General features: G+C 43.5%; 1 protein-coding gene across 4 annotated transcripts in view; it reads left to right on the plus strand.

The window, feature by feature from the left end:
- Window positions 1-15,254, plus strand: part of trak1a (trafficking protein, kinesin binding 1a) — a 60,293-nt gene that overhangs the window by 40,343 nt on the left and 4,696 nt on the right. For 3 of the 4 annotated variants that reach the window (XM_056285621.1, XM_056285620.1, XM_056285619.1), the window contains exons 7-14: window positions 2,259-2,337; window positions 3,422-3,552; window positions 3,823-3,897; window positions 4,767-4,904; window positions 5,427-5,524; window positions 5,889-6,128; window positions 7,589-7,917; window positions 12,319-13,031. In XM_056285621.1, the coding sequence (XP_056141596.1) occupies window positions 2,259-2,337; window positions 3,422-3,552; window positions 3,823-3,897; window positions 4,767-4,904; window positions 5,427-5,524; window positions 5,889-6,128; window positions 7,589-7,917; window positions 12,319-12,794 (1,566 nt within the window). In that variant the 3' untranslated portion in view covers window positions 12,795-13,031. Of the gene's footprint in view, window positions 1-2,258; window positions 2,338-3,421; window positions 3,553-3,822; window positions 3,898-4,766; window positions 4,905-5,426; window positions 5,525-5,888; window positions 6,129-7,588; window positions 7,918-12,318; window positions 13,032-14,654; window positions 14,758-15,254 lie in introns of those variants that run through there. The other variant, XM_056285622.1, reaches the window with a different exon arrangement.

Genomic DNA, 15,254 nt, shown 5'->3' on the forward strand with positions numbered 1-15,254 from the left:
ACCAGGAACGTGAAATATTCGCCAGCAGTCAGGACTACAATGGGACACAACATTCTGTTAAAGCTACAATCCTAAAAAAATCCCCCCCCCCCAAGTTTTTCTCCTCAATTGTACCCATCCAATTACCCCACTCTTTCGAGCCATCCCGGTCGCTGCTCCACCCTCTCTGCTGATCCGGGGAGGGCTGCAGACTACCACGTCTCCTCCGATACATGTGGAGTCGCCAGCCGCTTCTTTTCACCTGACAGTGAGGAGTTTCGCCAGGGGGACGTAGTGCGTGGGAGGATCACGCTATTCCCCCCAGTTCCCCCTCCCTCTTGAACTGGCGCCTCGACTGACCAGAGGAGGCGTTAGTGCAGTGACCAGGACACATACCCACATCCGGCTTCCCACCCGCAGACACGGCCAATTGTGTCTGTAGGGACACCCGACCAAGCTGGAGGTAACATGGGGATTCGAACCGACGATCCCCGTGTTGGTTGTTAATGGAACAGACCGCTATGCCACCCGGATGCCTTTGGATCTGGTTTTAAATTTGATGCCTCGTGCATCAAATACATTTTTCTCACTGGTAATGAATGTATTGCCTTTGGTCAAAGCACACTGTTCCTTCTGTATTACTGAACTACTGCACAAGTTCCCTCATCCCTGGCTGTTGGACGTAGAGACATGACTGAACCTATACAGACCACAAACCGATGAACTACTCAATCATACAAGCCCCCCAACCATAGATTCAGTTGCCTAGACCAAAACCAGATCAGATCTTAAACAAGATCAGTGGTAGCAGATCAAAGATTACATTTTTCTTCCTTCCAGTTTTAATGCATCCATTTGTCCCAACCTGCTGAACCACTTAATACCCAGTTTCCCCACAGGTCCCCGATGACGCAATGTCCTGTCTTAAAATGGCATCTCATCAGCCCACAGAGACGACAGTTGCTCTTGGCGCCAGGTTATTTGATATTGTAAAAAAAAAAAGCTCATTAATGTCTGACTCGGTCCACACGTAATTTAAGCATGCTAGCTGCTACATGATCCAGAAAAAAACAAAACAAAAGATATATGCTTGACCCGCCATTCCACCAAAATAAAATATCTATTTCCAAGATCCGCTTCACCTTCAGTCTCTAAACAAATCAGTAGTACAACAGCACAATGTGTTGACCAATTTCAGTCCGTCAAACATGGCACCTCGTTTAAACTAACGTCCAAAAAAAAAAAAGAAAAAGAAAAAAATCACCTGAAAACATGGAAAAGGCAGCAATCCACAAGATGTTTCATAAAAATTAGGCTAGAGCTGACTTTAAATGGACCTTATTTACATAACTGTCAGGTCCAGTAAGCTTTCGTCTCTTGACACCAATAATGCGATTTGAGAAATCGTTCAGACTAAGATGCTCTGAGTGTTGAAACTGCATAAATTAGCCAAGGTCTAATTTAACTTATATGTATATAAAAAAAAAGATCAAATATATATATAAAGCAAGAGTGTATGTTTGTATGTTCGATTAAAACTCCAAAAATACTCATTGTAGAACAAAAAGAAGGGTATCTTTAGAATCAACACTTTCCAAGACTTGCAGTTTGAAAAATATTGTAAACCAAGTAAAAAATTTTGATTTATTTGCGAAATTGAGTTCATTTTGTGGCGATGTGCGGTGGCGGCCACAGCGGCGGCGGGTTTGCAGGGATTAATACACACATTGGCAAAGAAGCTTGGTGAATGGATTGAAAATTATGACATCTGATAATTTTCATTAATAAGATTCATTTATTTGACACTCGTTTATCACGTGTCATATAATAAATTATCGTATATTTCATCATCGATTATATCGTAAAGATCAGATCGTGTTGGTTGTTTTGGTGAGAACATTTTCACCGGGCATCGCCAGGTACCTCTGCTAGTATTAACATAAGTTTCCTGTTTCCTGTTTCCTACCTAGGACAGTCATCATCAAAACCATTCAAACTTTAAAAGAAAGACATTAGCCTTTTTTTCTTTGGTGACAAACATATGCTTTATGTGCTTATTTTAGGCATATTTTAGGCTTATAGGGGTATTAAGAATTAGAATTTAATTTAGTTTTGGCATTTGCAGGTCTAATTGCATGTATATGGCTGCACTGCAACATTTATTACACAGATTTAATGTGTTTTTATGCCATGCTGAAATCAAAATAATGATCTCTTTGATGATGTCAGCTGTGTAGCATTAATTGACGTGTGTTGCATGATTTCCCCCCCCACTTTAGGCTAGCCATTTGGAGACAGAAACAATCTCCTATGAGGAGAAAGAACAGCAGTTGGTCAACGATTGTGTCAAAGAACTACGTGAGTATTGATCACGAGCGCGATGACGTCAGTTACAAATGAGGTCATTTGAATGATGTACCATTTGTGATGCAGTCATTACATTGTAAAGTGCTTTGTGTTGTTGGGACTAGAAAAGCGCTACTGAAATGCAGTCATTAAGTCGCTAATTTTTTGGGATTTTTCCCCTTTTTCTCCCCAATTGTACTTGACCAATTACCCCACTCTTCCGAGCCGTCCCAGTCGCTGCTCCACCCCCTCTGCCGATCCAGGAATGGCTGCAGACTACCACATGCCTCCTCCAATACATGTGGAGTCGCCAGCCGCTTCTTTTCACCCGATAGTGAGGAGTTTTGCCAGGGGGACATAGCACATGGGAGGATCACGCTATTCCCCCCAGTTCCCCCTCCCCCCTGAACAGGCGCCCCAACCGACCAGAGGAGGCGCTAGTGCAGCGACCAGGACACATACCCACATTCAGCTTCCCACCCGCAGACACGGCCAATTGTGTTTGTAGGGACGCCCGACCAAGCCGGAGGTAACACGGGGATTTGAACCGGGATCCCCGTGTTGGTAGGCAGTGGAATAGACTGCTACACTACCCGGACGCTCCTCATTCGCTCTTTTTTTTTAAAATTAGTATTACTTGGGATCTGCTATCTGCTAGAAAGCAGAAAGTTGAGTGGGTAAGAATAGAAATTCAAATGAAGCAAGAAAGATAAAATAGATTGCAAAACTTGCAGGATTATATATAAAATAACAGCTGTGCATTAGAATCTGCAAACATCTTAAACAGGCAAGATTCAAGGCCTAGCTGGAGGAAAAGTACAGCTGCATGTGTGTGGTGGTGCATCACACTGCAGCCCACATAGCAACAGTGCATGAGTGAAAGGGACGAGGGAGAACAGAAATCCAGGGATTTAAAGATGAAGGGCAAAAGTTGTGTCTGAGAGGAGCCATGCAATCTCATGGGTTCTCATGGGATCGGGCCTTCCAGGAAACATTTCATTGTCATCGATGACTGACATCACACAAAAATTACTCTGTCAGCACATGAAGACCTGACTGATTTTTTTCTTTTTTAAACTACAATTTTTCCTCCCAGGTGATGCCAACCTGCAAATGTCTAGCCTGGCCGAGGAGCTTGCCAGGAAGACAGAGGATGCCTCCCGACAACAGGAGGAGATCACACACCTCCTGTCCCAGATAGTAGACCTCCAAAAGAAGGCAAAGTCGGTATGTAGCACCCCCCCCCCCCCGCCTCTACTGTCTGTCTGTCTCTATGCCCAGTCAGTGAGTCCCTCCCTCTTTATATCTCTGTATCTGATGTGCAGTAAATAGCAAAGCCATATCTTCGGTTGCTCATCTCTGCTTTCTACAGTAAAATGCTGCTGTGTTGCTGGTCTCAGCTTGAGCTTACATTTATTGCCTGTCGTTTGAAGGTTATTTGGATCTTCTTACTAGTTATCCTAGTTATATGATTGTGATTTTGTCTGCTGTCTGCAGTTTGCTGTGGAGAACGAGGAGCTGACCCAGCACCTAGGAGCAGCCAAAGATGCCCAGAGACAGCTCACTGCTGAGGTAAGAGAATATATCTTTCCCATTGTCCCTAGTCAGCACCATTACACTTTACAACCCTAACCATCCTCCTGAAATTATTATAAAAGGGCACAGGATTCAGGATGTTCAGCATGGTAAATGTTTGTGATTGTTGATAGCAATCTAACCTTAAAAAAAAAATTACTAAAATTTCAAAAACATTCAAGCTTAACCTGGCTCATCTTAGAGTTATCAGAAATCAAAGGAGTGCAGATGCAACAAAACTGTACATGCAGTCACAGTGTGTCTGAGAGAGAGAGAGAGAGAGAGAGAGAGAGAGAGAGAGAGAGAGAGAGAGAGAGAGAGAGAGAGAGAGAGAGAGAGAGAGAGAGAGAGAGAGAGTGAGTAACAGCGAGCGGGGAGGAGAAGGTGGACTAGTCATGTTCAGCCTCGCCTATTGCACGCAATGTTTCTGTAAGTTACTCATAACTTACTCCAAATGCTGCTTTGTCACTTTTTGACCTACCCGCCTGAACCCGGGGTATTTTCTAGTAACTTTACCCTGAACCCGCCCAACCTGTGGGTCAACCCACAGTACCCGTGGTACCTGCGGGTTGTGGGTCGACCCACGCATCATTAATATGTGGCATAAAGCAATCCCTTTATTTCCGATGAGGTTTTGCACCTGATGGCAAACAAAATGCAGAGCGAAAACAAGGCTTCTAGGAAACTGACCGGAACAGTGACTTGTCATTCTCCCATAGCCGTCACACATTATATCAATATGAAAACAAATAAGTTACCCGGTGCCGCCTTACAGCTATCCTAGATCAGTATTGTCTTGGCTGATGTCTACAGTATGCATGCCCCCTTAATTTCCTCCATTTTTCGCCCTCTCTCTCCTCCTCCAGCTGCGGGAGTTGGAGGATAAGTATGCAGAGTGTATGGAGATGCTTCATGAGGCTCAGGAGGAACTGAAGAACCTGAGGAACAAGACTCTGCCGCACAGCACGCCGAGACGCTTCCACTCCCTAGGCCTCTTCCCCATGGTGAGAGAAAGAGAGAAAGGCAGGGGAGGAGGGGGTAAACAAAGGATAGGTGCCAAGAAGGGAAGGAAAAGGGAGAGGGAGATTGATTAGAGAGAGCCAAGGTCAGTGGGGCGTAGAAAGGGGGCCGGGAAAGGATGAAATCCCATTTGATTTCTGCTCAGTTCCACCTATCTTAACTCCAAGAGAATCTATGTCTGCGTTTTGAAAATCCCTTTTTAACCAGCTTCCTTTCTTTCATCTCCTTCGGTCCCTCAGGACCAAACTAAATTTAATGTGTGAAGTCAATAGGAATTGTACCTTTCCCCTAGCTGGTCTATTAATTGGTGGTAGAAAGTTGTCTCGGTATTTTTTACACTATCTGGTACCTAGTCTACAGGCTGGCAGACGTACTATGGGAGTACTAAGTCAGTGATGCTCTGCCCAGTCAAGTGTCACCATCCCACAACTTCATGACCTAAAGCTTGCTAGCCATCACCGATGTAACCGACACGTACAGTTGCCAACAATGCTGTGTCATTTCAGTTCTTATGTCCATCTGCCCAGGACTCTCTAGCAGCGGAAATCGAGGGAACCATGAGGAAAGAGCTTCAGATGGATGATCCAGAAGTGGAAGAACAGAAGTACGTACAGTCGGAAACATGCCTCACTTTAAACAACAAGACTAAATACTAGGGTTATCACGAGTTGGGACATGTCACTTAGGTTAGACTTTCCACAATGTCATAGTTACTATTTACACATTTAAAGGCTTTTTAATAATGTAGTAATATGTCTGCTGGAGAGTATTAAAGACTCAGTCTTCGTATTCTCATAGTGTGTCTGTCTGCCTGCTTATTCACTCATTCATTCATATATCTTCTGTTTCTATGTGCATGCAACAATTAGTATATACACAAACCTACTGGTGTGTGTGTGTGTGTGTGTGTGTGTGTGCGTGCGTATTTGCCTGTGTGTATGTCTCTATCTCTCTCTCTCTCATTTCAGACTCCACCCAAAGCGAGTGTTCCAGACAGTGAAAAACCTTAACTTGATGCGTCAGCAGCGCTCATCACTTGCTCCCTCGCCTCTGAACATCCCGGGCTCCAATCAGACATCGTGTTTCACCTCTGGGCGGTCCAGTAGGGTGGGCACGCCACGCTCCAACTCCATATATGGAAGTGAGACAGGAAGTGGGATCTTCCTGGATAACAGGGCCAGCAGCATCCTGGAGACGCCTGACAAAGAGTAGGGAAAACATGACTCAGGAAAATACACATTATTTTGGGTGATTTGAGTATTTGGCTTTTGGTTAATCTGATTTTCATTGGTTTTGGACCTGACTGTCCTGTTTTCTTTCGTCATTGTCTTAGTACTCCATCTTTTCTCTGATGGTTTAGTTGAGCAAGCGTGCGACTGAATTAGCAAGTGTCAGTTAGTCATGTCTGTGAATGTTCTCAGACATGAGGACAGCAACGTACACATTTTGGACAGAGAAGATAGATGGTTTGAAAGAGGGGTGAAGGAAGTCATCTATGTGAAACTGGAAAAACCATCCCTCAACAGAGGAGGAGGTCTGCGACACCACCTATCTCCCACTTACAATGCCGTCCTTTCATCTCTACCCAGGAGACTCAAGAAGCTCAGCCTCCAAGAACAACAGTCGGTCACTAACGGCTCCAACGACTCTCATGACCACTGAATAATGAAGTCGAAACTAACGCCCCCAACGACCGTCGCTGCTAAACACATGTAAATCAATAGCTCCGATGGTGACGGGCGCAGCTGGACATCAGAGCACAGGAGAGCCACGCATATCAATAGCTCTGATAACCACGGGCGCGGCCAAACATCGGTACACAAAAGAGCCACTCATATCTATGGCTCTGTTAGCGACGGGCGTTGGTAAACATCGGGACACAAAGAGCCATGGACATCTATAGCTCTGATAACAACTCCAAAGAGGATAAATTCTGAGTCTCATCACCAGCCAGTCATTCTAGCTTCGTCTAGTCAGAAAGGCACGAACTGAGGAAGCCTCTTGGATGAGAGGCGAAACGTCTTCACGGATATATACCAAGTCCAGTTGCACTTGATTCAACTCCTTTGGATGCCAGTTAGTCAGTGACTCTCTGTCCCGGTGACCATGTTATGCTAGTTTGATGGTAATGCTGTTGTTTGTTAGTGTGTTTCTTGGGGATGTGCTCTGCTGAGTTGGTGTTACTAAGCACTGAGCAGACGAACATAAGGAAGAATGCAAACCAGATAATGGCCACACGGGCATCATAGTAAAATGCCGTTGCTCTTTTTTAACCATCAGTTGACAGAACAGGGGGCAATTGATGCCTGATTCACTAACAAAACACAGAGAGCTGTCTCCAACAGCAGCTTCAGTCCAGTTCCCAGTCTGTCTTTTTGGCTTTTGATTGAGATTATTTATGGCTGTAGTTAATGGTATGGTTTAGAGAACGCAGTCCAAGTTACGCTAACAGAACAAGTTTGTCTGTCCAATGTAAAGGTAGTCTTCACTATGGAAAGAAAGTTCTTGGTCCAGGTCTTGTATATGTATTTCCTCATTTTACATCACCCCTCTGTGTCTTCAGTTTAATAGCATTCACATTTTGGGGGTATATGCAAGTTTTCTCTGCCCCACTCCAGCCACTCCTTTCCTCAAACCTCTTTTCTGTCTTCCCCCTCTCTCTCCCCAGGACTGAGGATTCGAACAGGCGACCTCCCGGCACCCCGGGGACCCCGGGCAGCAGAGACCTGGAAGCAGCCCTTCGGCGTCTTTCCTTGCGTCGTGACAACTACCTCTCTGAAAGACGCTTCTTCGAAGAGGAGAGGGAGCGCAAGCTGGCTTACTTGGCCAAGGAGGAGGAACGAGGTGGAGGGAGTGATGAAGGAGGTCCTGGAACCCCCACGGAGAGCCTGTTGTCACTGTGCACGCATCCCTCCTTTGGAAGTGTCTGGTCAGGGTACTCCTACACTTCAAGGTCCTACCTTCCGGAGAAGCTGCAGATTGTAAAACCGCTTGAAGGTGATTGTTTGTCTCCAAACCACAACTCCCAGAATCCCCCACAGAATCAAAACGAAAATCATCAGAACCCACAAAAGAATCAAATTCAGAGCAGCCAGAATTCCTTGCTGGATGAAAATCAGACCGTTCAAAATCCCCAGCAGAATCAGAACCGGTCCTTTCCGAATTCACAGCAAAATTGCCATCAGATTGGCCAGAGTTGCAATGAGAGTTTCCAAAACAATTCACAAAGTCAAAGCCCAGCTCTCCACAACCACCAGCAGAATGAAAATCAGATCTGTCAGAACCCCAAACACTCGCAGATCTTTAAGAACCTCTCAGAGTCTGTTCAGACCCCGCAGAAAAGCACTAGACTGCTGGTGCTGAGCAGCTCAGCTACCCCCCACCCTAAACTTAGGGCTCCGCTGGCCTTTGTGACAGGTCTGCTGGAGTTGTTGGACCAGCAGGCAGGTAGTTTGAATCTCCAGCACTCCTTTTATTTTAGAAACACAAAACCACGCTGCTGGTTTGAAATATAAGTGTGCCACACTTTCTATATCCTATACTGCTTGCTGGTTTTGAAATCGTTCAACAAAGTATTTAAAACCCATTTACTTTTACTTATTATGTTGTGCCGCAAAACTATTATAGCATAGATTTATGAGAGTTTTCTAGTATGTGGAAAGCCAGTGGAGAATTTCGTGATGATACAGTCTGAAAATACAGCACGATTTGATATTTCTACTTTGAAATCTTAGGGACTACAACTCTTAATATGCAGACTGCATATTGCACTTGAGTATCCTGACTGAGAGCACACTCTGCACCCTTAAAGTTGCACAAATCAAAACTAAAGGAGGCAATTCCCTTCACAACTGAGTGCAAACAAATACCTTACAAGTCAGTCGTTTCTCAGAGGTAACTTCGGTGCATTTTGTGTACTGGTAACCAAGAGCCTGCGATACTGCAGACTTGGGCAACAATCGATTGAACAACTGAGTAACAACCCACCGACAATTTGGTTTATTCAATTTTCAAATGACTTGAAGCCAGCCAACAGATGTTTCTCTACCGAACCTCACTGCCACTAACATTTGACTACAGTTAGCCATCTATGGGCTGGCATAATGTTGGCTAACACAGCTTGTTATAGCAAGTTCACAGACTGCACCGGTCCTGTGTGTGTTTCATCCGTTTGTGTACACTATTTGAAGTCATTAGTAAATGAGGGTCACGGAATTACAGCAACACTGGCAAGAGCAAGGCAAATACCAACCTCTGAGCCAATCAGAGTAGAGTACTTCATAGATCTGTTGATACCGAAATGTCAGATTTGTTGAGGTCAGTGAATTACAAAGAATCTTGGAAGTGAATGAAGGCTGCTGTAATAATAGCAGCACACTATGGCCTACACCGATATGCATATTCTTCACATTAGCAGAAGTACGCAAAACACACTAATGTAAAATCAGTAAGCCATAATAGACTGTGTTGTTTTTAATCATACATTTTCTGGTGATATAGAATTTTTATTTTTCTATGACTAGATATTTATTTTCATACTGTGTTTGGAATGGTTTGTGCTTAATGTATTAGCAGGGTAGTTAGAATAATTGCCTCCAGCAGTAGATCAGGATTCACCCTTGACACCAGTTTCTTCTCAATATTTTTGTGCCCATAGAGAAACGTCTATTAGACCTATGACAGAAAACATAAAAAAGAGGTCCCCCAAGTTATTCTGGATAAATTTGTATTTCAAAGTTAACATTTATGTTAATGTTAACGGCTCTAGTGTGGAGGAGGGTGCATTGAAAGAAAGTGATTTAAGCCCAGTGCCTTACAATTATATATAGGAGTATATTACCTATAAACTTTTGGTCATTTGAAAATGTATTTGACAATGTGGGTCCACTAAGTACATATTTAAAAGCATTGTCACACTGTTGCATGGTGCCACCTGGTGTTAACTTCTAGAATTACACCAGCTATGACTTCAACTACATGGTTGTAGTGTACGTTTTGAAAAATGTAGCAGGCAATTGCAATTAAAGACAGAACGATGGTAAGAAACTCACACAAACCAGATCCTACTTACAAGTATACCTGTCTTTTATCCACGTTATTACTTACAAACCAAATGTTTTGACACGGTGTTGTAATTCAAGTCTAATGATGGTTGGTTAACCTGTGGTAAGCACTTGCTAGAGATGTCCTCAAAAAATGTGATATCTTGGCCATTCTAGAGATCATTTGCATTTTACCTGTCTGTCTTTGTAATTCTAGCACACTTCCAATCTCTGCTGTCAGATGGCCACTTCGTATCTCCAAAAACATGTTTCCTGGAATTAATAGATAATCCAAAAGGCTCTGCAATGAGTAACAAAGACCGTGTAGGTCATGAATTTTTCTTTAGACCAGAAAAGACTGCATCCTAACGAGCTTTCAGCTTAAGTAAAGTTGAGTCAGAAACTTTTCTCATTTAACTACTTGAATTGAGGTTTCCAGTGTGACAGCAAACACTCTTCATCTATACTCTTATTTAGTCTCTTTCAACCTTACCAGTTTCTCTTCATTAGTTCTTCTCTGTTTTCTCCATTTCAGTATTCTCAGTTCCTCACACTGAGTTTTGTTTGTTTGTTTGTTTGTTTGTTGAACTTGTCTGTTTTCGCTGTTAAATATCCTATGAATAAAATCGTACTAATTTCTTCATCCTTCTTCTCTCATTCTTTTCATTCTTTTTCTGGTCGCCTGTTTACTTTGTAGCCTGTTAGTGTGTACTGACATCTCTGAAAGGGCCTCGGTGCATCACAGGAAAACAACCATTCATTGGACTTGAAAGCATCCTGCTTAACTGTTTTACTGTTTGGCGACCAGCGCACAGAACGACATGAGCTGCTGCTGCTGCGCTGTGACTGGAGACTGACGCTGTTTAGCAGATTGATGTTGTCTAGCATACAGACACAAATACCTTTGTTTTTGGGTTTTTTTTTTTGATTTTTCCCCAGCTTTTTCACCCCAATTGTATCTGGCCAATTATCCCACTCTTCCGAGCCGTCCCGGTTGCTGCTCCACCCCCTCTGCCGATCTGGGGAGGGCTGCAGACTACCACATGCCTCCTCTGATACATGTGGAGTCGCCAGCTACTTCTTTTCACCTGACAGTGAAGAGTTTTGCCAGGGGGACGTAGCACATGGGAGGATCACAGTATTTCCCCCAGTCCCGAACAGGCACCCTGACTGACCACAGGAGGCGTTAGTGCAGCAACCAGGATACATACCCACATCCGGCTTCCCACCCATAGACGCAACCAATTGTGTCTGTAGGGACCCGACCAAGCTGGAGGTAACACAGGGATTCGAACCGGCGATCCCCGTGTTGGTAGGCAACAGAATAGACTGCTATGCCACCTGGACGCCCGTCTTGGCCTGTCTTATGTTCATGTGTGTGTCTCTTACCGATTCCATTTGTGGCTATGCAAACAATATTTTCTCATAAACAGTTGTGGTAGATTTCAATCTCCTTCACACCCTGAAATAGTATACAAGACAATGCCAACATTTATGTGTATGGATGCTACGCCGTGTTGCATATCACTAGCCGAGTCACATCTGAAATGTCCCATTTGGGATTATTAAAGTTCATCTTATTCTATATGTGTAGCATATATATATATATATATATATATATATACTGTGATGCTTCCATCATAAGCAAGTACATTGTCCCTTTTCAGCAGGTAAAATAAAGTCGGTCCATAAACAGTCCATATTAAACACTAAGTTTAAATACAGCAATGTACACACGGGAAAAAAGTAGCAGTGGATATATTATTGTGCTTGTGTTAGAAATATGGGATTGAAACTATATTTTTAAAAACTACAAATATAAACTACAAATGGTGAAAATCTGCAATGTCATGCTTCCACCCTTCATCAAGACTATTATTTAGCTACACCTGAGCGAGGCACTTGATCCTAACCTTCTCTGCTGAAGGTCTTCAGTAAATAGATGTTGAAGCTTGCACACTTGTGACTACATCTGTGGGTCACCAATGGTCGGAGTATGGATGGCTAAAAAAAAAAAAGTGTGTGCGACTTGAATGGTGCAGGCTGCTCTAGAAAAAGGTTGCTAATAATTGTAGAACTAAGTCTTCGGGGACTCCCGATTTGTTATTAAGATCAGTAATTACGTAAATGATCACACCACTAGTGTTACACGAAATTTAACTTGCCACTTTGACCTAAATGGAATGATGTTTGGATGTCCAGCTTGGTAAGGCAGCAAGGCAGTATGTGTACATTTCTCTTCTCTTACAAGTGCATGGGCATCCAATGACTTGGTCTTAACCCAATAATTGAACCTTGGGTATGGCTGTGGATAACCTCAGTTTTTTTTTCTCCTTTCTTTCTGGCTTTCTTTCAGGTTCTGCTACCCTTCACGCTTGGCAGCAGTTGGCCCAGCCTCATTTAGGAGGCCTGCTGGACCAGAGGCCTGGTGTGGTCACGAAGGGCTTCCGTACCTTAGAACATGAGCAGGAACAGGATGAAAGCTGGCAAATGGACCAGCCAGAGGAGGATGAGGTGTCACTTGACACAATCACAGGATTACCAGGAGTGATGAGGACTTCTTCGCCCTCATCCTCTCCATCTGCCAGCCATTACAAAAACAATGACGGCAGCGACATCAGCCAATCTGAAGCACTGTATGGAGCTAGAGGAAGAGTAAAGGGAGCAATTAGGGGCAAAGACGGACATGTTTCAAACACTCCTCACTCAAGCCCCTCCTCGCCTACTCCCCATCTCCCATCTTCTGAGATGAACGGGCAGCTGGACTTCAAGGAGTTTCAAGTCCTACAGGCTGGCGCGGTGGACAGCATGCCCGGTGAGGGAGCTTCTTAGCTGTGGTCACAGCACCACATCCCTCCCTCCCTCCCTCCCCCCACCCCCCTCGTCTTGTTATCCAAGGAGCATGGGGTCAGGCGAGGGGACCAGAAGAGGAGGGGTGGGAGGGTGCATTCAAAGGACATGTCACAACCCCAGTCCTGACTAGGCCCTCCCCTCCTGCACGATCATGATCACGCTCACGTTCATGTGCCTGCACCAGACCTTGTGTGTACAGCCACCACATCCAGTCAAAGCCAGAGTATTTGTATTTTTATTTTACTATTTAATTTAGCTTGCTTGATTCATCTTCCTCTCATTAACTCATGCTGTCTGATGATTCCACTCTGCATGTTAGGAAATGAGGAAAGTAAATTAATCAATCATTTGACCTACACTTCCCTCACTTGCTCTCTTCCTTGCCATCTCATTCTGTCCATCTGGCTGGCTCTCTCCACCTGAATGCTATCATTCCCAGCACATACATTTGATTTGGTAACACAGTCTGCTTCCTTTCAACCAATCAGAATATCACTTGTTATGCTAATCTACACTTGTCCTCCCCCAGCTTTAGCTCATTTCAAACCTCGGTGTATTCTGTAACTTTACATCATCTTCAGCAATAGCTAGAACATTACTGCTCAAAATCTTAAGTGTGAATTAATGATACACACCATTGGTACCCTACAAACCATTTTCTAAACTTTTAGTTCGTTCATCAACATGTGGAAAATATTTCATACCATAGGGAACGAGTCTTAACAATTACAAAAGCGCCGACTGCCAAAAACAAATGGAAACCAGTTGGAAATCAAGACATTTTCTCTTGATTCCGAAAAACCCAAGAGATCTCAGGCATATGCAAACTAAGAAGAAGAAGAAAAAAAACTACACAACTTTGCAAAGTGCTGTTCACTTGGATGAGCCCTTATTTACAACTAGCAGGCTATACAGACACATACACAGAGTGGTATTTTGGTGCAGGGTCTGTGTGCGTGTTTGTTTCATGTGTCATTATTACAGCTGCCTGAATCACATGATCACAGACCATCACATGCCCAGTTATTATTTGGGGTGGGGCGTCAGAGTCACCTTCACACACCATGTTCTGCACTGGTGCAAGAAGCACAGAAGTGCCTTATTTGAAGCAGAAATTACACAATAGTGCTTTGACAGTGAAGAACCTATTGAAACTGTTCATTTTCCTCACATCTAAAAGTACATGTCCTTTGTGACGTTTTCATATTTTTATCCTTAAAAACATTCAACATTGTATACATGGTCTACTTCACTCTGCTGGCCCATGGCTGTATAAGTATTCTTACAGCATTCCCCTATATTTGAATATATTGTACCTTTCTTTTTAGACTATTGTGGTCAAAATACATATATCAAGTGACACAGTCAACACTTTGAGTCACTGGGTATGAGCGGGTTCCCCTTTCAGCGGAGATAATGATTGACAGCTGCATCATAAATCAGTGCAGTTTTCCTAATCTTTTTCATCAAATGCATCAAAAATATACTCATTTCATGCTTGCTGCTGCTCATTATCACCACTTCAAACCATTGCCTATATATCATGGCCATTCATTCTGTTCTCTATGACTTCTATCTGACAATAAGGCAGCGATCATACTGAGATTACTAAAACACGAAGCACACTAGTCAGAATAAAAGCTGACTCACTACTTCCATGATTACTCTTGGAAAACAGAAAAGAGTTGGGAATCGTGCTACACTTTAGATTTTCAGTATGACTGCCAGCCAAGTCTTTTCCTCTTGGTTGTTTCTCGGGTGTTTTTTCCAACTGCTGCTGTTGACCGTCTTTTGTCTCAGTACTAACCTCCTCGCCCTCTGCTCTCCCCTCTACTCCAGTGAATTTCCCAGGGAAGTGCATGTCACACTCTACCTCCACCTACACCTTCACTACCTGTCGGATTCTCCATCCCTCTGATCAGCTAGCTTCTATGACGTCCAGGTAAGAATCCTTGCTAACTTACTGTCAGTATTTTCTGTAAGATTATCTACCTGTGAAATTTATATCTTTTTATTTGCGTGTAGCATTATTGTTTGTGAACTTTTTTTGTGTCATTGACTCTTTAGGGTGCAGTGTTCCTCTATAAACACACGAGGGCAGTAGTTAGCTTGTTTTTCCAAGTGGATTTCCATAGATTGTTTTATCTATATAAATGTCATTTGAAATACCAGCCGCAGGATTAATAATCATAGGATGGCTATTACTATGCCTGATTATTCTACAGAGCTGTATAGCTATTTGGATAGTCATTTGATAATGTTATATGGTCATTACCTTAAGCTGGGTCTTAACTCTGGAAACCAAACGTTTGGCCAAGGCCCCCATACTCAATATATACTTAGGCCTATCCAGATGCTGACATGATTATGCTGCATCATGTCTTAGATGCACTTGCGTCTGCTGATGTTCCTGCTGTCTCATTGGCCTTGGCAGGTTAT

The sequence above is a fragment of the Lampris incognitus genome, chromosome 9, assembly GCF_029633865.1.
Source record: "Lampris incognitus isolate fLamInc1 chromosome 9, fLamInc1.hap2, whole genome shotgun sequence".
NCBI lineage: Eukaryota > Metazoa > Chordata > Actinopteri > Lampriformes > Lampridae > Lampris > Lampris incognitus.